The sequence below is a fragment of the Notothenia rossii genome (assembly GCF_949606895.1).
Source record: "Notothenia rossii genome assembly, chromosome: 10".
Taxonomy (NCBI): Eukaryota; Metazoa; Chordata; class Actinopteri; order Perciformes; family Nototheniidae; genus Notothenia; species Notothenia rossii.
The window spans coordinates 63,149,455-63,172,208 of NC_136908.1; the positions used below are offsets into that span (position 1 = coordinate 63,149,455).

At 42.3% G+C, this 22,754-nt stretch overlaps 1 protein-coding gene and 1 long non-coding RNA gene across 2 annotated transcripts in view; one reads left to right on the plus strand and one right to left on the minus strand.

Moving 5' to 3' along the window:
• Positions 1–2,475, plus strand: LOC307022402. The gene is made up of 2 exons (XR_013803377.1): positions 1–597; positions 1,648–2,475. It is a non-coding gene; the product is annotated as an uncharacterized lncRNA (long non-coding RNA).
• cand1 (cullin-associated and neddylation-dissociated 1) overlaps positions 2,138–22,754 on the minus strand; it is a 26,192-nt gene continuing 5,575 nt past the window's right edge. Inside the window, exons 5-25 of the mRNA XM_079655213.1 lie at positions 19,839–19,962; positions 19,540–19,627; positions 18,942–19,110; positions 18,225–18,330; positions 17,997–18,142; positions 17,694–17,845; positions 17,273–17,413; positions 15,145–15,286; positions 14,329–14,706; positions 13,858–13,947; positions 13,443–13,596; positions 12,654–12,891; positions 12,374–12,562; positions 11,889–12,032; positions 11,502–11,637; positions 10,303–10,479; positions 9,433–9,528; positions 6,571–6,740; positions 5,845–6,009; positions 3,786–3,893; positions 2,138–3,237 (exon numbers count right to left, since the gene is read on the minus strand). Of these exons, the coding sequence (XP_079511339.1) occupies positions 3,013–3,237; positions 3,786–3,893; positions 5,845–6,009; positions 6,571–6,740; positions 9,433–9,528; positions 10,303–10,479; positions 11,502–11,637; positions 11,889–12,032; positions 12,374–12,562; positions 12,654–12,891; positions 13,443–13,596; positions 13,858–13,947; positions 14,329–14,706; positions 15,145–15,286; positions 17,273–17,413; positions 17,694–17,845; positions 17,997–18,142; positions 18,225–18,330; positions 18,942–19,110; positions 19,540–19,627; positions 19,839–19,962 (3,338 nt within the window). The 3' untranslated portion in view covers positions 2,138–3,012. The remainder of the gene's footprint in view (positions 3,238–3,785; positions 3,894–5,844; positions 6,010–6,570; positions 6,741–9,432; positions 9,529–10,302; positions 10,480–11,501; positions 11,638–11,888; positions 12,033–12,373; positions 12,563–12,653; positions 12,892–13,442; positions 13,597–13,857; positions 13,948–14,328; positions 14,707–15,144; positions 15,287–17,272; positions 17,414–17,693; positions 17,846–17,996; positions 18,143–18,224; positions 18,331–18,941; positions 19,111–19,539; positions 19,628–19,838; positions 19,963–22,754) is intronic.

The window sequence follows — 22,754 nt, forward strand, 5'->3', positions numbered from 1 at the left end:
TTGTCGTTTTGAAGGAAATTAAAATACTGTATTGAGTTGGTCTCTTCTGTTTTGGAAGCCTTGTATATCTTTTTGGTCTTGTTAGAAATACCCCATGGTAAAACTGTGTTCTAGCAGCAGAAGCTTAGTTTGCTTTCTTAGACTGCTCGATGTATTAGGATGGTTTGTTCACAATTTACACATAAAACCTAAATGTTCATCTTTATTGTTCTTCTTCCTTTCTATTCAAGCATGTTGATTGTCTATTGGCTATATCTTGACATGTTCATGTGATCATACTTGCCATACATTTATGTTAATTGATGTGATTCCTTCAAAGGTTTTGTAAAAGACCCCTATACTCTTAATTTATAAAGTAATAATACATTGAGCTCATTAGTGGCCCTTAATGACCCCATGATGTGATTATGTATATCTTAAAACCTTTAACAGCTATATTTAGATGTTCACAAATATCCACATGTATGTATAAATACACGTGTAGCAGTTAGACAAACATAATTAATAGATTATCTCATTAATACCTAAACCACCGTTTTGTTGGCAAAATGATTTGGGTTGAAAGTTATACTGTTGTGTCTCAAACGGATAGACTAGGTCAGGGATCGGCAACCCCTGGCACGCGTGCCAGCATTGGCACGCGGCACCGTAACCAGTGGCACACTAGGAATAAGTGGAATAAGTGTGCAAAAATATTTAAATTGTATTTTCGGATCCTGAACGAGACCGCCGCCAGAGCTCGTCTCCCCGTTACCTGCAGAAGGAAGCCATGCACGTAACGCAGCCCCGCTCTCTTTATCTCCAGGTGACTTACTGCCGCTTTCCTCCGTGGTGCAGTGCTGATCGTTTCACCACGGAGGAAAGCACTTCACTAATTGCAGTACCCATAAGGAGCTGTACAAATGACGCAGTTTTTGCGTGGCTGTGTATTTAGTTGAAAGCCCAGTGGCGATCTGCTCATCTCTCATCGAAATAATATGCTACAAAGGGGCGGACTGGCCATCTGTGTGTTGAACTTTCCTGTCGGCTCCCAGACCGTAGTCGAGGAGGGCAGAAGCAACAAGCTTCAGGTTCAATAACCCACTTTAGCTTCAATGACTGGAGAGAGGCAAGCTCTCCTTAGGAGGCCGTTGCATTTATTTAGCTGTTCTTCTGTTTCACAAAATACATCACAGACCTCTGTTTTTCTGCTTCCTCGTTTCACTTCCAGAAACATACACGTTCCCTCACTGTCGCTCTACCATTCACAAACACACATGCACAAGCCACCCCCCCCCCCCCCCTCTCTCTCTCTCTCTCTCTCTCTCTCTCTCTTAAAGGGACAGCGACCTCATCTCAATCTGCATGAACCTAATATCATAACATGTGTGCTGTGGAAAATCACAGAACGGACGATCGCCCTTATTATTATGCCGTTTAAACCAATTGTTTAAATGTGTTTGTTAAATTTGACATCATGTAAGTTGCGCTGACATGATGTCCACACACTGCTTCCCCGCAGCGAGGCTGATAGTTGACGAGCGTCAAGCTCCTCAACCCCCCCCCCCCCCCCCCCGTTGATAATTCTCGATCGTTGGCACGCTGATAAACATTTTTTTTTTTTTAAATGGCACTTCATATGAAAAAGGTTGCCGACCCCTGGACTAGGTTATTCATTTGTTTGCCTAATAGTTGCTTAAAATGCTACAATAACATTTGCAATTCGCTTTTAATCTGCCATGTACGGTAATGTCTCTCAGCCACCGTAGTGTGGTGTCAGGTGGGCGTGTCGTGTAGGGGGCGTGTCGTGTATTTGCCGCGGCCGCAGCTAGACCATATTGTGATTGAGGGCCCTCATTGGAAACATAACTTTTATTAAGGAGGTCCTTCAGATCAAACTGGAAACAGATTCTTTTCACATTTGTTTTTTTAATACTCAGTGACTCCCAAATATTCGCACATGGGTTTTATTTCCTGGTACTCATTTTTTTTATTCAGGTGTTGAATGACAGATTTCAGCTCGAGCACACATCTTAAATCGCCTGAATAATCCTCTAATATTTTTACAGACTTTCTCAAATATTGATTTAGTACGAGAGCTCTGAGAAAGCACTTGATTTAAAGTCATTACAGGAAGAAATGAGACGGAAAGAAAGTATGAAGGCAGGCAGAAATGGACCTTTTTTATTTTTCTTGGGCGATAAACAACAGTGGATTGTTCTGACCAGACCGGACTGAACCGGATTTTTAGAGTGACAGTAAATCAAACTGACTGACGGAAAAAAACACAAATTTATATTTTTTTACTTTGCGTTACTACCATGGCAACAGCATCGTCCAATCAGGTCTGGTCAGGGTCGGACCTGGTCCAATAATATCTCCTCCTCGCTCACTTCAGAGGAGGCCTATCAAATGACACAAAGAAGCTGATTGGTCCACAAACAGTTAAATCCCGCCCCCAACCCTTCCGCCAAAGCATCCTATTGGTTGCCTACACATCATTGGCAAAAAAAAAAAAAAAGAGCGAGCCCTTCTCCCATTGGTCACCACAGCCTCAAGCAAATACAAGGCCGTCTCCTCATTGGTCAGTTTTGATAACACGGCAACTGTCAGTCACTCAGCAGCGGCCAATCAGGTTACAGTACAGTACCTGCGGAACTTTCTGGAATAACGAAAAAAAAAGAAGAAAAAAAAAAGAGAAGAATGTGATGAACAGGGAGATCAGCCAATCAGACGACCCCGCTACAAAAACAAACAGGAAGTGGGAGGGGCTTCCGAAGCCTCATATGGAACTTTTATTTTTTTTGTTCTTCTTTGTTTTTGTCCGTTCTTCCTTTCTTTTTTCCAACAGCTGATTTCAGTGCAATGCGTCATGGAACACTACAAGTGTGTGTGTAAGTGTGTGTGTGTGTGTGTGTGTGTGTATTTAATGGAAACATGCTGCACGGTTAGCGCTCCAGCAGCGAGAAGGGGTGGGGGTGGGGGGGGTTTAAGGGTGCCATGTTGCATCCTGGGTAATGTGTTAGTCTCTCTCTAGCTGGTGTCCATGGACTCCATGTTGGCCGAGCTGGAGTCCCTCTGGATGGAGTCAAAGATGGCCGCCAGCTCCTGATTGGACGAGATCTGCGACTGGAACTCTGACATCAGAGGCGACTTCTCGGCCTCGGGGATCGTCAGCAGAGCGACGACCGCTCGCATTGCCGAGCGCTTCAACTCGTCCTGCTTCTCGAACTCCTGCTTCACCGAGTTCGCCTTCACCTGCGAGAGAGGAGGGGGTCAGATACTCATTTCCCAGTTTAATGTAAATCAATCTTTATCTTTTATATAATGGCAATATCTGTTTGGTTTTTTTTATGTCAAAAGATATTTTTTAAAAGAACTGAAAAATATGAATAAATTAATAAGAAAATTATATTGATAAAAAAAATTATTCACATTTTATTTTCCATATATGTAGCTGTTGTTTGATTTAAAGTACAATAATTCAAATTGCATTGTTATTCTCACATCAAGTCATAAGTGCATTCTAAGACTTCATTAAAATGTGTGTGTGTGTGTCTGTGTGTGTGTGTCCTAGCATTACTATCCTTGTGGCGACCTAAATCTGTTTACACAGTCACATGTGGGGACTCGCCTCCCTTATGGGGACATAAGTCAATGTAATGTCCCCTGAAGTGATGAATACATGGTGAATGTGTGTGTGTGTGTGTGTGTGTGTGTGTGTGTGTGTGTGTGTGTGTGTGTGTGTGTGTGTGTGTGTGTGTGTGTGTGTGTGTGTGTGTGTGTGTGTGTGTGTGTGTGTGTACCTTGGTGGTGCAGGTGGCTCTCAGAGGCTCCACCAGGCGATCCAGTCTCTGCAGCACAGCGCTCGGACACAGAGACGAGAGACGGGCCAGCATCAGGAACGTCAGCATCTGGAGAACAACAAACAACATGATTTGTTGTTATGTTTGTTCTATACCTCGCGTTTAAATCACAGAAGTGTCAATATGTTTCTCAGAATGTCACCTCCTCTACCAGCTCCAGGGGCGCCGTAAGGGGGTGAAAAGTTAGGACGATTCTAAGGGCCCGTGACTGACAGGGGCCCCTAAATGTTTTAGAACATTAACAAAAAATGTTTAAGTAACCTTTCATCAATCATCAACAATTAACATGAATATAACGTTATATTGACGATGTACTAAACCTACGATTCATTTCACTTTTTTTCTTCCTAAAGTTAATTATCCAAAGCCTCTGTACACCCCCCTCTATTGACATGTAATGGTTTGGTCCTGGCTCCAAATGCTGTGCAGCACCGGCACTTTCTAGCAGAGAGTGAGAGCATGTGAGGAGGGATGCCGGTACGTGTGTACGATGTCTCAACCACTCACAAAGTCAGGCTTTCAAAAGAGAAAAGAAAGGAGAGAAAGAGGGAGGGACTAAAGGGCGACAGTATGTCACCCAGTTTTTCAAAAGAAAAGATGGGTGTGGTCCATGAGTGGTGGAAATGAGTCTGTTAGCTAAGCTTAGTCCATTGTAAATAAGAATTGTAATGTTTTGCTGACATTAAGTTCTGTTGATATCTTCATTTCATTCCTCTTTTAGCTGACATTTAATAAATGCAGGTATATTTTTAGCAGCTATTCATATAAATCAGTTGTCCCTCCCCCTGGTGCCAGGACCGAATGATCCATCTCTAGGCTCAGCGGCCCTGTCCCCCCATAAGGCTTTGCAGTCTTGTCATGCTGTCCATTGAAAGCCAGTTGGCCAGAAAGCTGGACTTCAAGGACTTGATCAGTGGCTTTGCCTGTAAGGAGGCTAGGCGCTGGGCTCTTGGTGAGTAAGGCTGAGCCAGGGCTCGTAATAACTGTTAAAGGGCAAGGCTATGGTAACGATATTGGATCACACACAAGATGCATGATGGGAAAAAGACTGAGAACAGGTAATAGGCTCTGATTTAGCACCACCAGGCCTTTCCACTTCCATTTCCGTTTACACTTTAATACTCGCTTATTTTGTAGTTCTTTTGTAAAAAATCTGCTGCTTATGTTATTTTTTTTCTTATAGCATTTTATAAATGATAATATTGGTGTTAATGTTCACTTTATTTTAATTTAAGAGGTCATGTATATTTAAGTTATATTTATTTTTGATTTATGAATGTTCCATTCAAACATGTTATTAAAAAGGCATGTATAGATAAAAGATGAATATTGAGGTCTATTGTCAGGAGTGTTAGTGTTATATCAAATAGTGAATTCTACTGCAGCAGAATGTTGCACGTCTGCACGGTGTTATATGTTCACCGCTCAGTGTCAGTAAGTACTGTGCAGTTAGTATTGGACTACAAGATAGAGGCGAGCCTGTACAGGTAGAGTTATTTAAAGCATAAATGAGTGGGTTGGGTTCTGGAGGTGTGGTTACAGCATTGTGCTGGTTTGCGTGGCCTGGGCCTGGGGGTGGGGCCTGGGCCTGGGGGTGCGGCCTGGGGGTGGGGCTTGGGCCTGGGGGTGGGGCCTGGGCCTGGGGGTGGGGCCCAATGTGATGTCTTTTCATGGGCGCCCCGACCAGCTCTGTTTATAAACCAATAATCACCGGAGAAAAAAAAGCCGTAAATATGAATTACATATTAGTATTTCGGCACAATGGCACTTATACGTAATCGTATGAAACGTCTGATCTCAGAATATTCAATGTTTTTTTTGTTATGTGTGTTTTTTTTTTCTCATATATTAAATCTAGATCATTTTCTCTGCACTATTGCGAGTTTCATGTGATATTACCTCCACCACAAACTCTAGATTTTAACCTCTTATGGCCTAAAAACACCTGGTATGGCAGTAATAATACTTTCTAATGATGAATAATACTTTATAACAATACCTTGATGTCGTAGTGGTCCTTCAGGCCGTCCTCCACGTGGTTGAGGAAGGTGAAGATGTCCAGGCGGTCGAGGCAGCTGTCCAGCAGAGTGTACATGCACTCGAACGCAGCCTTCCTGAGGTCCAGCCCGTCGTCCACCGTGTGTTTGAAGGGCCCCATCTCCACCTGAACACACACACACACACACACACACACACACACACACACACACACACACTTTTAGAATCAGAGTCCCTTTATTAGTCCCACAGATTATATATCTCTCAAAATGCAAAAAAGAATGAACTTTTCTAGAAGTACTCAATGTTTTCAACATACGATTACTTTTTGGAACATATTGCACTTATTTATTTAAATGGGAAACTTTTTGCCCTTTTGTCACATTTTCATAAACCTTTTTGGTTGTTTTTAGATTTTTTTTAAAAACATTTTGGAGTTTCTTTTTAACTTCTATTCATATATTTAACAGAATATTTTAGAAATGTTTTATATATTATCTGCACATTTCTTTTTCTTTAATATAATTTTTATTTTTAATTTATTCATATTTTTTGACATTTAAAACATATTTTCCCACAGTGTTGAAACAACACTGAATTTCTTTAGACCCTCCCCCTAAAGGCTCTCACAGGGTTCCTGCAGGTTTCACCAACTCAAAGGGAAGACTTTATAAGACCCCGTGGGAACCCTGCTCTCAGTATCCGTGCTGAATCGATTCCTCCTCACCTCTCTGATGAGCTCCTTGCGGACTTTGGTCTCGTTGTAGAGCTGCGGCAGCACCGAGTCCAGCAGCTCTCGGATCAGACTTGGCTTGTTGTGCGCCGCAGAATTAAACGTGACCAAAGCAACGCGCCGAACGTTCAGGTCCGGGTCCTCCAGCGTCTTCAGGAAGTCACCTGAGAAACACACAGGAAGTCAGTCATGGGAGAAAAGATATCATAAAGTAACCATTAGACAGAAGACACACCCATCCTTTACTCAGGTAGAAGTACACACATCCTTTACTCAGGTAGAAGTACACACATCCTTTACTCAAGTAGAAGTACACACATCCTTTACTCAGGTAGAAGTACACACATCCTTTACTCAGGTAGAAGTACACACATCCTTTACTCAGGTAGAAGTACACACATCCTTTACTCAGGTAGAAGTACACACATCCTTTACTCAGGTAGAAGTACACACATCCTTTACTCAGGTAGAAGTACACACATCCTTTACTCAGGTAGAAGTACACACATCCTTTACTCAGGTAGAAGTACACACATCCTTTACTCAGGTAGAAGTACACACATCCTTTACTCAGGTAGAAGTACACACATCCTTTACTCAGGTAGAAGTACACACATCCTTTACTCAGGTAGAAGTACACACATCCTTTACTCAGGTAGAAGTACACACATCCTTTACTCAGGTAGAAGTACACACATCCTTTACTCAGGTAGAAGTACACACATCCTTTACTCAAGTAGAAGTACACACATCCTTTACTCAAGTAGAAGTACACGTCCTTTACTCAAGTACAAGTACACACATCCTTTACTCAGGTAGAAGTACACACATCCTTTCCTCAAGTAGAAGTACACACATCCTTTACTCAAGTAGAAGTACACACATCCTTTACTCAAGTAGAAGTACACACATCCTTTACTCAAGTAGAAGTACACACATCCTTTACTCAAGTAGAAGTACACACATCCTTTACTCAAGTAGAAGTACACACATCCTTTACTCAAGTAGAAGTACACACATCCTTTACTCAAGTAGAAGTACACACATCCTTTACTCAAGTAGAAGTACACACATCCTTTACTCAAGTAGAAGTACACACATCCTTTACTCAAGTAGAAGTACACACATCCTTACTCAAGTAGAAGTACACATCCTTTACTCAAGTAGAAGTACACACATCCTTTACTCAAGTAGAAGTACACACATCCTTACTCAAGTAGAAGTACACATCCTTTACTCAAGTAGAAGTACAGATACTCATGTTTAAAAATACTCTGGTGAAAGTAGAAGTACTGACTAAACTTCTTTACTCAAGTCAAAGTAAAGAGGCTTTGAAATGTACTTCAGTAAAAAGTACCCATAACTAGCAGCTGTTTTAAAGAGTACCTGACCTCCCTTTATATTAATAGAACAATAATGTCATTGTTAGCTAATGAATGTTTCCATGGTGACCAACGGCAACATGTTTCCTTGTTTAACGATACACAGCCAAACTCATCCTGAGCACACACAAAGTCACAGCCGAAGTAAAAACAATAAGTGTGGCTTGATGTTGAGTCAGAGAAAGGTTGATAAACGCTGTGAGAAGGGGTCTGCAGAGAGAACGGGTCTGCAGAGAGAACGGGTCTGCAGAGAGAACGGGTCTGCTGTGAGAACGGGTCTGCAGAGAGAAGGGGTCTGCAGAGAGAACGGGTCTGCAGAGAGAACGGGTCTGCAGTGAGAAGGGGTCTGCAGAGAGAACGGGTCTGCAGAGAGAACGGGTCTGCAGAGAGAAGGGGTCTGCAGAGAGAAGGGGTCTGCAGAGAGAACGGGTCTGCAGAGAGAAGGGGTCTGCAGAGAGAACGGGTCTGCAGAGAGAACGGGTCTGCAGTGAGAAGGGGTCTGCAGAGAGAACGGGTCTGCAGAGAGAACGGGTCTGCAGAGAGAAGGGGTCTGCAGAGAGAAGGGGTCTGCAGAGAGAACGGGTCTGCAGAGAGAAGGGGTCTGCAGAGAGAACGGGTCTGCAGAGAGAAGGGGTCTGCAGAGAGAACGGGTCTGCAGAGAGGACGGGTCTGCAGAGAGAACGGGTCTGCAGAGAGAACGGGTCTGCAGAGAGGATGGGTCTGCAGAGAGAAGGGGTCTGCAGAGAGAATGGGTCTGCAGAGAGAATGGGTCTGCAGAGAGAACGGGTCTGCAGAGAGAATGGGTCTGCAGAGAGAATCCCAACTGTCTGTTATCAGCCTGCAGCCAGGGAGGAGAGATCAGCAGAGCTGCCTGCACTGTGTGTGTGAGGAAGTCCGTGGATTGGTCAATTTGGACCAATCAGCGGGGGCTTAACGTAACGGCTCCACGGATTGGTCCATTTGGTTCCAGGTAACGCATGACATCATGAGGTACCCGGAAGAATCAATGGACAGTGACGTTTCTCCAACGAGGCGTTTTGGGGAGGTCTCCTCTGAGTTAGAGTTTTACTCCCTACAGGGTGTACTTTGAGGGTTTTACTCTGCAGACCGTTTACATGCAGAACAACCTTCCTAACACACAAGGGGACGGGTCAGAACCGGAGAAGCATGACATGAGACCTTTAAATGATCAAGTTAACAAAGCAAGAAAGAATATTTATTTGAGTTTTGCCTCTTTGTTCTGTAAAGGCCTCTTTTCTTTGCATGTGTAAAAGTTTGTTATTTTGAGCATTGCGTAATATCAAACCATCGGAGGCCAAGCAACTCTTTGACTGTGAGTAACACAAAGATAAAGGAAAGAAAAGGAGTTAGAAATGTCTGTTTAAGGCGTCGAGTGGCTTTTAGAGAAATAAGGAAGGAAGCCACGGCAGTAACATTGATTTAATCCTTAGTTAGTTTTTGACTCCATGTTTACCTATGCAGTTCTTCAGCAGCGGGTCGATGGGCTGAGGATGGTCAGAAATTGTGAATTTTACCGCCGTCACCACCGAGCTGCGGGCGTACGATGAACCTGCACAGAAATATGAGTTATAATAAACATTGGGAATAAAATGTAAATCAGGAAAAATAAATATGAACCTGATTTAAATTGTGTTTTTGAAGCTAAATGATATCTCTACCTAAAAAAGGAGACGTCATGTATTTCCCATCATTAATTGTGTTTTTTTGTTTTGCATGATTAAACTGTAGCAAAATCAAATTTAAGCTGAGTTTCTTTCTTGCAAATGTGTGAGTTTTCTCTCACCAATGTATACTTATAACTGATTGTTTTGCCCCAAAACAACATCTGTATTCTTTCATTTTTTTTAACCTACTATAAAAATACATTGGATTTTGATAGCGCTTTTCTTAGTGTACAAACAGTACAAAGAAATGAAATTGCTATTATAGATAACTATGGCACTCTCATGCTGTTGCAAAAGAAAAAATATACTTTTTCTCAAAATTCTAACTTTTTGGCAAAAATCTCCAAAATTTGACTTTCTCTTAAAATTCTGACTTTTTCAATTTTTTTGGACTTTTTCAAAACATTCTGACTTTTTATAAAAATCTCAAAATTCCGACTTTTTCTAAATACTTAAAAATGTTAATAATCCCTGCTTGTCACATGTCTCTCTCCATAGAGGCTGAGTCATCATGTTAATCACATAGCTATCATATGCCTCAAACAGTCCTGATGCTCTGCTAGGTAATCACACATCCTGTCATGTTCACAGCTACAGTTGATACCTTTGTGATCATGTTGCTCTCATGTTGGAAGAGGACATTCAGATTCGTCTCTCACCTGACAGCAGGTATCCTTTGAGGCGTGGCAGCAGGGTCTCCGGGTCGATCAGAGTGAGCTTCCCGAGACACTCGGCCACCACGTTCCTGGTTCCCTCCTCTGAACACTCGCAGTGTTTCAGCAGCAGCGTCCACACGGCCTCCACGTACGGCTTCAGCCCCGACACCGACGCTGAGCCTGGACACACAATATAGATTTAGTGACGTTTCATGTTATGGCTAACCTCGTCTCGGTTATGAGCGGCTTGTGTTTTTGTAACAGTCCCTTCAAACAGGGAATGAGTCATCATCAAAAGCAAGTCGGCCATCTTTGGAGGATACCAGCATGGAACGAGTTCTGATATTTTTTACCAAATCTTTCGGATATAATCTGACATATTTTGCACTTTTGTCAAATGTGTCATTAAATATATGTTTTAAACATTTTTTTGTATTTTACACATTAAAAAAATACATTTTTAGACAAGTTTTTATTTATATATATTTTTTCTCTTTAATTGGAGAGCTTTTTGAATTTGTACGAGAATTTCAACAGATCTTTTAAATATATTTTTGGAAAATGTTCTTTAAAGTTATTTCAAATAAAGCCCACCCTCCACAAAGTGTAGTACAAGTGTTACTAGAGAGGTTGAAGGATGTGTGTGTGTGATCATGTGTGTGTGTGTGTGTGTGTGTGTGTGTGTGTGTGTGTGTGTGTGTGTGTGTGTGTGTGTGTGTGTGTGTGTGTGAGTGTGTGTGTGTGTGTGTGTGTGTGTGTATTGTCAGAGTGTGTGTGTGTGTGTATTGTCAGAGTGTGTGTGTGTGTGTATTGTCAGAGTGTGTGTGTGTGTGTGTGTGTGTATTGTCAGAGTGTGTGTGTGTGTGTATTGTCAGAGTGTGTGTGTGTGTGTATTGTCAGAGTGTGTGTGTGTGTGTGTATTGTCAGAGTGTGTGTGTGTGTGTATTGTCAGAGTGTGTGTATTGTCAGAGTGTGTGTGTGTGTGTGTGTGTGTGTGTGTGTGTGTGAGTGAGTGAGTGAGTGAGTGAGTGAGTGAGTGAGTGAGTGAGTGAGTGAGTGAGTGAGTGAGTGAGTGAGTGAGTGAGTGTGTGTGTGTGTGTGTGTGTGTGTGTGTGTGTGTGTGTGTATTGTCAGAGTGTGTGTGTGTGTGTGTGTGTGTGTGTGTGTGTGTGTGTGTATATTGTCAGAGTGTGTGTGCTCACTGATGATCTCTTTGAGGGAGTGCAGCAGCAGGTATTGTCTCTTAGAGGAAGTGATCTCCTGCAGGACGAAGGGCAAATACTCCGGAAGATTCCCCACCGCGATGCTGCCCAGAGCGTACGATGCTGCTGACTTCACCTGAGACACAGAGAGAGAGAGAGAGAGAGAGAGAGAGAGAGAGAGAAAGAGAGAAAGAGAGAAAGAGAGAAAGAGAGAAAGAGAGAAAGAGAGAGAGAGAGAGAGAGAGAGAGAGAGAGAGAGAGAGAGAGAGAGAGAGAGAGAGAGAGAGAGAGAGAGAGAGAGAGAGAGAGAGAGAGAGAGACACACAGGTTAATACAGAACGGCACGCTGCTGCCTTATCAAACTCCTGTGAGGTCACTTCCTGTCACCTCTTCGCTGGAGGAGGAGAAGGCGTCCAGGATGACGGTCTTGAGCTCTGGTTGGCTGCTGAGGTCCACATGGTGTCCCACCTCGCCCAATGAGAGCAGAGCGAGCAGCCGGATGGAGTCCGTGGAGCGGCTGTTCTTCACGTCCTGAGGAAAGAGAGAAAGGAATTATAATTATCATCTTCTCAGTTCTCTTTTCTAATGTTTGATGAACAGTTTCATCCCACAGGCCATCAGACTATTAAACACCTGAACTCTGTAAAGAACATCCATAACAATCATCTGTTTGCATCTCACTAATTATTGATCTAATATATCATATTCCATTTACTTGTGTATAGACTCTTCTTGCACTATTTCTATTTGTTCTATGTCCTATATATCTATGTTGCTCTGTTGTCATTGACATATCTACACTGTAGCTGCAGAGCAAATGACAATCCAGCCTAGAAACTTGAATCTATATATAATAATGAAAGTGTGTGTACCTGTATGAACTGGCCCACCACGGCCGGCCCCTCGTCAGGACAGGCTCGCGTCAGCGCGGCCACACACTTGGCGATGGAGCAGTACGCCTGCTTGTGAGGCAGCGCGGCACTCTGGGAATACACCGGACCCGTCAGCATCCTCAGGAGGTCCATGTAGCCGAGGCCGGGGGTCTCTGTGGACACCAGCGCCTGCACACACACACATTACAGCCCTCCTACACTGATAATGGTTTAAAGGTCTCCTATCATACGAAATGCACTTTAAAAGAAAAAATGTTACCTGGTAGAAGTCGAGCATGGCGGACAGCGCCCCCCCCTGCAGCAGCGGGGATCGAACCAGTGCAATGAGCTGCTGCAGGATGTTCCCCCCGCTCAGCTGACCGAGCGCTGAGGGGTGCGTGACGGCGAGCGTGGACAGGAAGCTGAGCGCCATCTGAGACACGTGCATATCGCTCTCTGAGATGAGGGGGGGCAGCTCGGCCAGCACCGCGTCCACCATCACCGGGGTCACCGCGGAGCTGAAGAGTCACACGATGGCATTTCTTTAATATATATATATTTAACATATTTATTTTATATTATTTTTAGAATCTTCTTTTTTATTTTTATGTTGTTTATTTTAATTTATTTTAAACGAAAATATCTTCCCTCCGTAGTATTTTGATCATTTGCTAATAACCAATCAGATCGATGGATTCCAGAGAGGAGGACACTTGAAGGCCTTTTTCTCAAAATGACGACTCGTGACAGTCATTATATAAATGTGACATATTTTGCTTCATATTTGGGAGAACAACAACAATCCTGATATCATTAGAAAGCTAGGACTCTCCTCTTTCCAGGAGTGAATAAAACTCAACATGTGTCAATGCGACTGATTTCGATGGAGCAGTTCACTTATGGATTGTATTCTTGTAACTTTTCTGTATTTTCATTATAATCTCCTTGATTTTTGAAGAATCTTTTTCTGTTCAATAAACCGGATATGATATATTTGCTTTTATTTATTTGCTTTTGTTGATACAACTTTTTAAGTGTGTATTATTCAAATGTTCAGTGTTCTCTGTACCTGTAGTTCCTGAGCAGGATGTCGAGCGCTGCCAGCGTGCAAAGCTTCAGAGCTCGCTGGTTTTTGCGCAGGAAGGAAGCGAGGATGGGCACGGCGTCGGGGAGGACGGGCCGGAGGTCGATCTTCAGAGAAGAGCCGGCGATCAGAGTCAGAGCTGAGAGAAACGGGAGAGGAGGGAAAGAACTTCAGAGAAATGATTTATAAAAGACTTCCTGATGACAGCAAAGCTCTGGGGAGAGGCGATTTTAACTTCATTCTTTTTTATTCTCTGAATCAGTGGTCGACACGTATTTCCTTCCTGACACCACAAAGGACAGACCATTTCTTTAATACGTTTTTACACCAACATCGCCTCAACCGTATTTAGATTTATTCTGACATTTTCCTCATTTGTTTTACTCGTAAAGGAGCGTACCTTTCACCGTGGTCAGTCGGGTGATCTCGTTCTTCAGACGCTCCAAAAAGATCAGCAGCGTGCCGGGAAGTTCAGCCGGCAGCCGGTCGCCTGCAGGCAGAAAGCAACGTTAGAAACAACGTTAGAAACAACGTTAGAAACAACGTTAACAACGTCAGAAACTCCTTCAGACAACATTAAAAGCTGTTTAAAACAACATTAACACAACATTAGAAACTGTTAAAACGGCATCAGAAACAACGATAGAAACTCTTAAAAACGACGTTAACGTTAGAAACTGTTTGAAACTGTTTGAAACAACGTTAAAAACAATGTTAGAAACTTTCAAAAAACAACCTTAGAAACAACGTTAAAAACAACTTTAGAAACAAAGTCAGATACAATGTTAAAAACTATTAAAAACAATAAAAACCCTCCTGAAAGTCAACCCAGACAAACAGGAAGTGACATCACAGTATAAGCGCTGGTTACCGAGGTTACAGATGATCTGTCCCATGCAGGAGATGGCGCGCTCCTTCACTTCCTGGTCGATGTCGGCGGCCTTCAGGCGTTTGATGGTGCAGGTGAACAGGTCGCTGATGTAGGGGGAGGGGTCAAAGCTGTCCGAGCTCTCTGGTAGGCTGTCCAGAGGGCGAATCACCTTCACCAGCTGCTGGGTGACGAGCAGCGCCTCAGAGGTGATTTTGTAAAAGGGGTCTCCCACGCAGGCCACCACGGGCGGGACGAGCGCGGGAACGTGAGCGTGGAAAGCGTGCGCCGGGTGCGTAACCATGACGACGTGAAGGCAGGACAGAGCGTCGATCTTCAGGTTCGAGCTGCTCGACTTATCGTTCAGAGAGAAGATGATGCCTGGAAACACACAGACATTATCAATCAAACTGGAGATTAAATATATTTGGATTTATTAAGACTTGTTATGGGTTAAGGACAGTTGCTCTATTTGAGAAAAATACTGATATTAATAATAGAGATAATATTTAAAATAATGATAATAATAACTATAATATAACAAATTAGTCTGTAGATATATTCCTTATTATTGGTGTGATTAATTTAGACTTTTTTTTTATTATTCTGGGGAAGTTAAGATGTTTCTATAATGGTTAAAATAGTAAGAATTATAGAAATATGTTACAATGTTCTATAATAATGAATATATCTCCTAAAAAGTATTGTTTGAGTAGCAAATATGCTAAAGCTTCAAATATGGATCCATCCGCCTTTAAAGCTATTCCTAGTTTCTAATGTAATTTAAAAGTAGTACCTTTTAAGTGGTGGTGTTATTACCTGGTATTAGTACAGGGATGTGGGCGGTCAGCGCTCCGGGCAGAACGTTAACGAGCTCCGTCAGCATGTTGAAACAACATTGACGAGTTTTCACACTTTTCTCCTTCAGCTGCTTGTGGAGAGCCTTCACGATCATAGGGACCTGAAGAAAGAGAGGGAAACAACATTAATAAATGCGTTCACTTCCTGTTCCTCGCTTTGTTCCACGACTTAAAAATACGTCAGTAAATACCCCACTGGTGAATTTAAAAAGGGCGGTTGCTAACAAGTGTCTAAATGAGACAACTAAACATCATCACGCCCAATATAAGAACGCCCATTAGCCACTTTTAGCTTAGCGGTAGTGACGTGAAGTCATGTGACCGTGCTGTAGTTCCTTTATAGCCCAACATTAGCCACATTTAGCTTAGCGGTTATAGCCCAACATTAGCCACCTTTAGCGGTGGTGACGTGAAGTCATGTGACCTTGCTGTAGTTCCTTTATAGCCCAACATTAGCCGCCTTTAGCTTAGCGGTGGTGACGTGAAGTCATGTGACCGTGCTGTAGTTCCTTTATAGCCCAACATTGGCCACCTTTAGCTTAGCGTTGGTGACGTGAAGTCATGTGACCTTGCTGTAGTTCCTTTATAGCCCAACATTAGCCTCCTTTAGCTTAGCGGTGGTGACGTGAAGTCATGTGACCGTGCTGTAGTTCCTTTATAGCCCAACATTGGCCACCTTTAGCTTAGTGGTGGTGACGTGAAGTCATGTGACCGTGCTGTAGTTCCTTTATAGCCCAACATTAGCCGCCTTTAGCTTAGCAGTGGTGACGTGAAGTCATGTGACCGTGCTGTAGTTCCTTTATAGCCCAACATTGGCCACCTTTAGCTTAGTGGTGGTGACGTGAAGTCATGTGACCGTGCTGTAGTTCCTTTATAGCCCAACATTAGCCGCCTTTAGCTTAGCGGTGGTGACGTGAAGTCATGTGACCGTGCTGTAGTTCCTTTATAGCCCAACATTGGCCACCTTTAGCTTAGCGTTGGTGACGTGAAGTCATGTGACCTTGCTGTAGTTCCTTTATAGCCCAACATTAGCCTCCTTTAGCTTAGCGGTGGTGACGTGAAGTCATGTGACCGTGCTGTAGTTCCTTTATAGCCCAACATTGGCCACCTTTAGCTTAGTGGTGGTGACGTGAAGTCATGTGACCGTGCTGTAGTTCCTTTATAGCCCAACATTAGCCGCCTTTAGCTTAGCAGTGGTGACGTGAAGTCATGTGACCGTGCTGTAGTTCCTTTATAGCCCAACATTGGCCACCTTTAGCTTAGTGGTGGTGACGTGAAGTCATGTGACCGTGCTGTAGTTCCTTTATAGCCCAACATTAGCTTAGCGGTGGTGGGGTGAAGTCATGTGACCGTGCTGTAGTTCCTTTATAGCCCAACATTAGCCGCCTTTAGCTTAGCGTTGGTGACGTGAAGTCATGTGACCTTGCTGTAGTTCCTTTATAGCCCAACATTAGCCTCCTTTAGCTTAGCGGTGGTGACGTGAAGTCATGTGACCGTGCTGTAGTTCCTTTATAGCCCAACATTGGCCACCTTTAGCTTAGTGGTGGTGACGTGAAGTCATGTGACCGTGCTGTAGTTCCTTTATAGCCCAACATTAGCCGCCTTTAGCTTAGCAGTGGTGACGTGAAGTCATGTGACCGTGCTGTAGTTCCTTTATAGCCCAACATTAGCCACCATTAGCTTAGCGGTTGTGACGTGAAGTCATGTGACCGTGCTGTAGTTCCTTTATAGCCCAACATTGGCCACCTTTAGCTTAGTGGTGGTGACGTGAAGTCATGTGACCGTGCTGTAGTTCCTTTATAGCCCAACATTAGCCGCCTTTAGCTTAGCAGTGGTGACGTGAAGTCATGTGACCGTGCTGTAGTTCCTTTATAGCCCAACATTAGCCGCCTTTAGCTTAGCGGTTATAGCCCAACATTGGCCACCTTTAGCTTAGTGGTGGTGACGTGAAGTCATGTGACCGTGCTGTAGTTCCTTTATAGCCCAACATTAGCTTAGCGGTGGTGGGGTGAAGTCATGTGACCGTGCTGTAGTTCCTTTATAGCTTAACCTTATCATTAGAAATGTTGTATCTGTTAGCGGGGTACCTGGCTCTGCAGCATGGTGAGCGGCGTGTCTCCCTGCTCCATGGCGTCGGGGTCGGTCAGCCAGCTCTGAGCCGGGCGCGTCTGTTTGAGCAGCGACAGGTAGGCGTGGAAAACATCCGCCTTCACGTTCTCCTCCCTCTCCTTTTAAGAAAAACACACACAGATCCGATTAACAACCATTTCACACATCTATCAAATGAATAGGTTGGGATACATCGTACAGATTAGATTTACTTTGCCAACCTCCATTTGGACAAAACACAATACACATAGCGGGGCGTTGTTCAAATAGTCCTTCGAAACCTTTGACATCATTTTCACATCTCTTTTTTTACATCATCTATCAAAAGAAATACAATTTAAAAAACTGATTTCAGATTTGAATTAAAGTTGTTCTCTAAAAATGTAAACTTATATTCACCTTGAAGCGGCAGACGAGTGCGGGAGAGACGGAGCGATAAAACTCGGGAAGCATTTCGTGGCGAGTCGAAACGACAGCATCGAGACATTTAGCCGCCGCACGACGAACCTTCCAGCTCATATCATCATCATCACTGTACTCATCATCACTTCCTGCACACACACACACAGGTACACACACACTGTTAGTATCACACACAAGTAATAATAATAATGCATTTTATTTATAGAGCGCTTTTCTAGAAACTCAAAAGTATCGCAGCCCTCGCTTCCATACATTGTGATTTTGCTTTTATTCCAATACCTTGGTAGTCTTCGTCGTTCTGCTCGGCGTCCATTGCGTTGTCGTCCTCATCTTCATCGTCGAAGTTGTAGTTGGGGTCGTAGGTCAGGTAGCGCAGGCAGATGGAGATCACTGTGGCAACGTGGGGGTAAACTTCTTTAGGACACCTGTAAGAGAGACGTGACGCGGTTTAATAACAGGAAGTACACGTGTAGAAGTACTCAGAGTGAGTATTACTGCGAGTACTACCTCCTGACGAAGGACTCGAAGGCCTGGATGCAGTATTCTCTGAGCTCGTCGTCGTCCACGTTGCAGAACTTCACCACCAGGGGGATGATCTTCTCCAGGTACTCGCCTGAAACACACAGGGGTTTAGAGCACAGATTTTAAATAAGATGAGTGATGCGAGTCTGACCTTTTATTTGCAATACTTTTACTTTCCAAAATGTTCTGTCTGAGATTTTGAAATACAAATATTGGAATTTTTGTTTTATTTGTTTTCATTTCGGAGTTTTTTTTGTAAAATGTTTGGAGAATTTGGGGGATTTTTTGGGGGGGAAATGTGTCAGAAAAAAAAATTGGGGAAAATGTTTCGATTTCTTTTTTTAAAAAGTTCAAAAAATGTTTCAGAAAAACTTTGGAAACATTTTTGGTAATGGTCCGGAAAATGCTTTGTAAAAAGTTCAGAAAATATTTTTGAAAAACGTTTGGAAAAGTTTGAAAAAAGTTTGGGAAATGTTTGGAAAAAAGTTTGGGAAATATTTGGAAAAAAGTTTGGGAAATATTTGGAAAAAAGTTTGGGGAAATGTTTGGGAAAAATGTCACAAAATATTTTTGAAAAACGTTTGGAAATGTTTGGGAAAATGTTTGGGAAATGTTTGGGGAAATGTTTGGGGAAATGTTTGGAAAATGTTTGGGAGAAGTGTTATTTATCTGCAGTATTTGAATAACTACGGGTATTCTCACCGATGCGGTGCCCGGCCTGCCGGCTGATGGCGGCGGTGCACTGGATGTAGGTTCGGGTCGTCGACATGTTGTCGTTGCGGCCCAGCTCCGTCAGAAGGTGCTCGATCAGGTCGATGAACACCAGGTTCCCACAGGACATCACCAGGTGACCCAGAGCCATGATGGTCCTCTGCAACAGCCAATCACAGGAGGTCAACAACATCCAAACAGACTTAATGTGATTGGTTGAAGGTTCGAGGTTAGTTTCTTTGTATAGCACATTTTAGGACGCAGAGGCAATACAGAGTGCTTCATAGGCATTTAACATATAATAATTAAAAACTAAACAAACACACTAACAAACAACCGGCTGCAGCTTAAAGGGCAAAGCTAAGGAACGGCTGAAGGGTCTGAGCTGCATCAAACATAAATATGAGGGCAGACCATCTATTTCTATTTATCTTTTTGAGAAAGGGGCAGCTAATATAACATTATTTTCTTCTCCCTGCTCCTTTTCGGGTATGGAGTGTTTCAATTGAAAATAATTGTTAATCATTAAGTGGTGTATACCATTGAACGGAAAAAATGAAATATGTATTCATTGGCTCCTGGGACGTACCTTCCTGACAGCGAGTCTCGGGGAGGTGAGCTGAGGCAGCAAACAGCCGAGGATCGAGGGGTGGAAGTTCACCAGCAGACCGCCCTGTCTAACACACACACACACACACACACACACACACACACACACACACACACACACACACACACACACACACACACACACACACACACACACACACACACACACACACACACACACACACACACACACACACACACACACACACACACACACACACTTTATTTGTGTAACATACATCACAACAGTTATTCCACAGTATCGAGCGGGCTCAGTACCTGCAGAGCATGTCGGCCATGATGTCCAGAGCCTCCAGCTGCACGGACACGTCCTCCTGTTTGGCGATGGCGCTCGTCAGGCGGCCCGTGATCTTCTTACAGACGCTGGCAGCGAGGGCCGAGCCTGAGGGAGAGGGAAGATTATTAAAGGAACTGCAGCGTTTGTGCTCGTTCGGAGGTATTGTTGGAGATGGTTTGCAGCTTTATTGGTTAGAGTTAGGGAGTACTATATGCACCAGTGGAGACAGGTCATAATATCTCTAAAGTAACAGTAGTATTTATGTTTCCAGTAGTATTTGCAATATCTATACCACAGGAGACAGGTGGTAGTATTCTTTGAGACAGTCGTAATGTGTACTCTGAAAACAGGGGATAATATCTTAACAGTAATATTTGACAGTTTGCAGGAATATTTGCAGTATTACAGCATATGTAGTATTTGTACTGCTGGATGCTGGCAGTACACAGTAACAGTAGTTAGTGATATGTTTGTAATAGTATCTGCAGTATTATACGTAGTATTTGTACTGCTGGATGCTGCCGGAACCCCCTCTGAACTAACAGCAATTAATGACAGTTTTCCAGCACTATCTGCAGTAGTATATGCAGTAGTATATGTAGTAGTATATGTAGTAGTATCTACAGTAGTATATGCAGTAGTATATGCAGTAGTATATGCAGTAGTATCTGTAGTAGTATCTGTAGTAGTATATGCAGTAGTATATGCAGTAGTATATGCAGTAGTATCTGTAGTAGTATCTGTAGTAGTATATGCAGTAGTATATGCAGTAGTATATGCAGTAGTATATGCAGTAGTATCTGCAGTAGTATCTGCAGTAGTATATGCAGTAGTATATGCAGTAGTATATGCAGTAGTATATGTAGTAGTATCTTTAGTAGTATCTGCAGTAGTATCTGCAGTAGTATCTGCAGTAGTAGATGCAGTAGTATATGCAGTAGTATATGCAGTAGTATATGCAGTAGTATCTGCAGTAGTATATGCAGTAGTATATGTAGTAGTATATGCAGTAGTATCTGCAGTAGTATCTGCAGTAGTATATGCAGTAGTATATGCAGTAGTATATGTAGTAGTATCTTTAGTAGTATCTGCAGTAGTATATGCAGTAGTATATGCAGTAGTATATGTAGTAGTATATGCAGTAGTATATGCAGTAGTATATGCAGTAGTATCTGCAGTAGTATATGTAGTAGTATATGCAGTAGTATATGCAGTAGTATATGCAGTAGTATATGCAGTAGTATATGCAGTAGTATCTGCAGTAGTATCTGCAGTAGTATTTGTAGTAGTATCTGCAGTAGTATATGCAGTAGTATATGTAGTAGTATCTTTAGTAGTATCTGCAGTAGTATATGTAGTAGTATATGCAGTAGTATATGCAGTAGTATATGCAGTAGTATATGCAGTAGTATATGCAGTAGTATCTGCAGTAGTATCTGCAGTAGTATTTGTAGTAGTATCTGCAGTAGTATATGCAGTAGTATATGTAGTAGTATCTTTAGTAGTATCTGCAGTAGTATCTGCAGTAGTAGATGCAGTAGTATATGCAGTAGTATATGCAGTAGTATATGTAGTAGTATCTTTAGTAGTATCTGCAGTAGTATCTTTAGTAGTATCTGCAGTAGTAGATGCAGTAGTATATGCAGTAGTATCTGCAGTAGTATATGCAGTAGTATCTGCAGTAGTATATGCAGTAGTATATGTAGTAGTATCTTTAGTAGTATCTGCAGTAGTATCTTTAGTAGTATCTGCAGTAGTAGATGCAGTAGTATATGCTTAGTAGTATCTGCAGTAGTAGATGCAGTAGTATATGCAGTAGTATCTGCAGTAGTATCTGCAGTAGTATCTTTAGTAGTATCTGCAGTAGTAGATGCAGTAGTATATGTAGTAGTATCTGTAGTAGTATATGCAGTAGTATATGCAGTAGTATATGTAGTAGTATCTTTAGTAGTATCTGCAGTAGTATCTGCAGTAGTAGATGCAGTAGTATATGCAGTAGTATATGCAGTAGTATCTGCAGTAGTATATGTAGTAGTATATGTAGTAGTATATGCAGTAGTATCTGCAGTAGTATCTGCAGTAGTATATGCAGTAGTATATGCAGTAGTATATGTAGTAGTATCTTTAGTAGTATCTGCAGTAGTATATGCAGTAGTATATGCAGTAGTATATGTAGTAGTATCTGCAGTAGTATATGCAGTAGTATATGCAGTAGTATATGTAGTAGTATCTGCAGTAGTATATGCAGTAGTATATGCAGTAGTATCTGCAGTAGTATATGCAGTAGTATATGCAGTAGTATATGTAGTAGTATCTTTAGTAGTATCTGCAGTAGTATCTGCAGTAGTATATGTAGTAGTATCTGCAGTAGTATCTGCAGTAGTATCTGCAGTAGTAGATGCAGTAGTATATGCAGTAGTATATGCAGTAGTATCTGCAGTAGTATCTGCAGTAGTATATGCAGTAGTATCTGCAGTAGTATCTGCAGTAGTATCTGCAGTAGTATCTGCAGTAGTATCTGCAGTAGTATATGCAGTAGTATATGCAGTAGTATCTGTAGTAGTATATGCAGTAGTATCTGTAGTAGTATATGCAGTAGTATCTGTAGTAGTATATGCAGTAGTATATGTAGTAGTATCTGTAGTAGTATATGCAGTAGTATATGTAGTAGTATATGTAGTAGTATATGTAGTAGTATATGCAGTAGTATTTGTAGTAGTATATGCAGTAGTATATGCAGTAGTATATGTAGTAGTATCTGCAGTAGTATCTGCAGTAGTATATGCAGTAGTATATGCAGTAGTATATGTAGTAGTATCTGCAGTAGTATCTGCAGTAGTATATGCAGTAGTATCTGCAGTAGTATTTGCAGTAGTATATGCAGTAGTATATGCAGT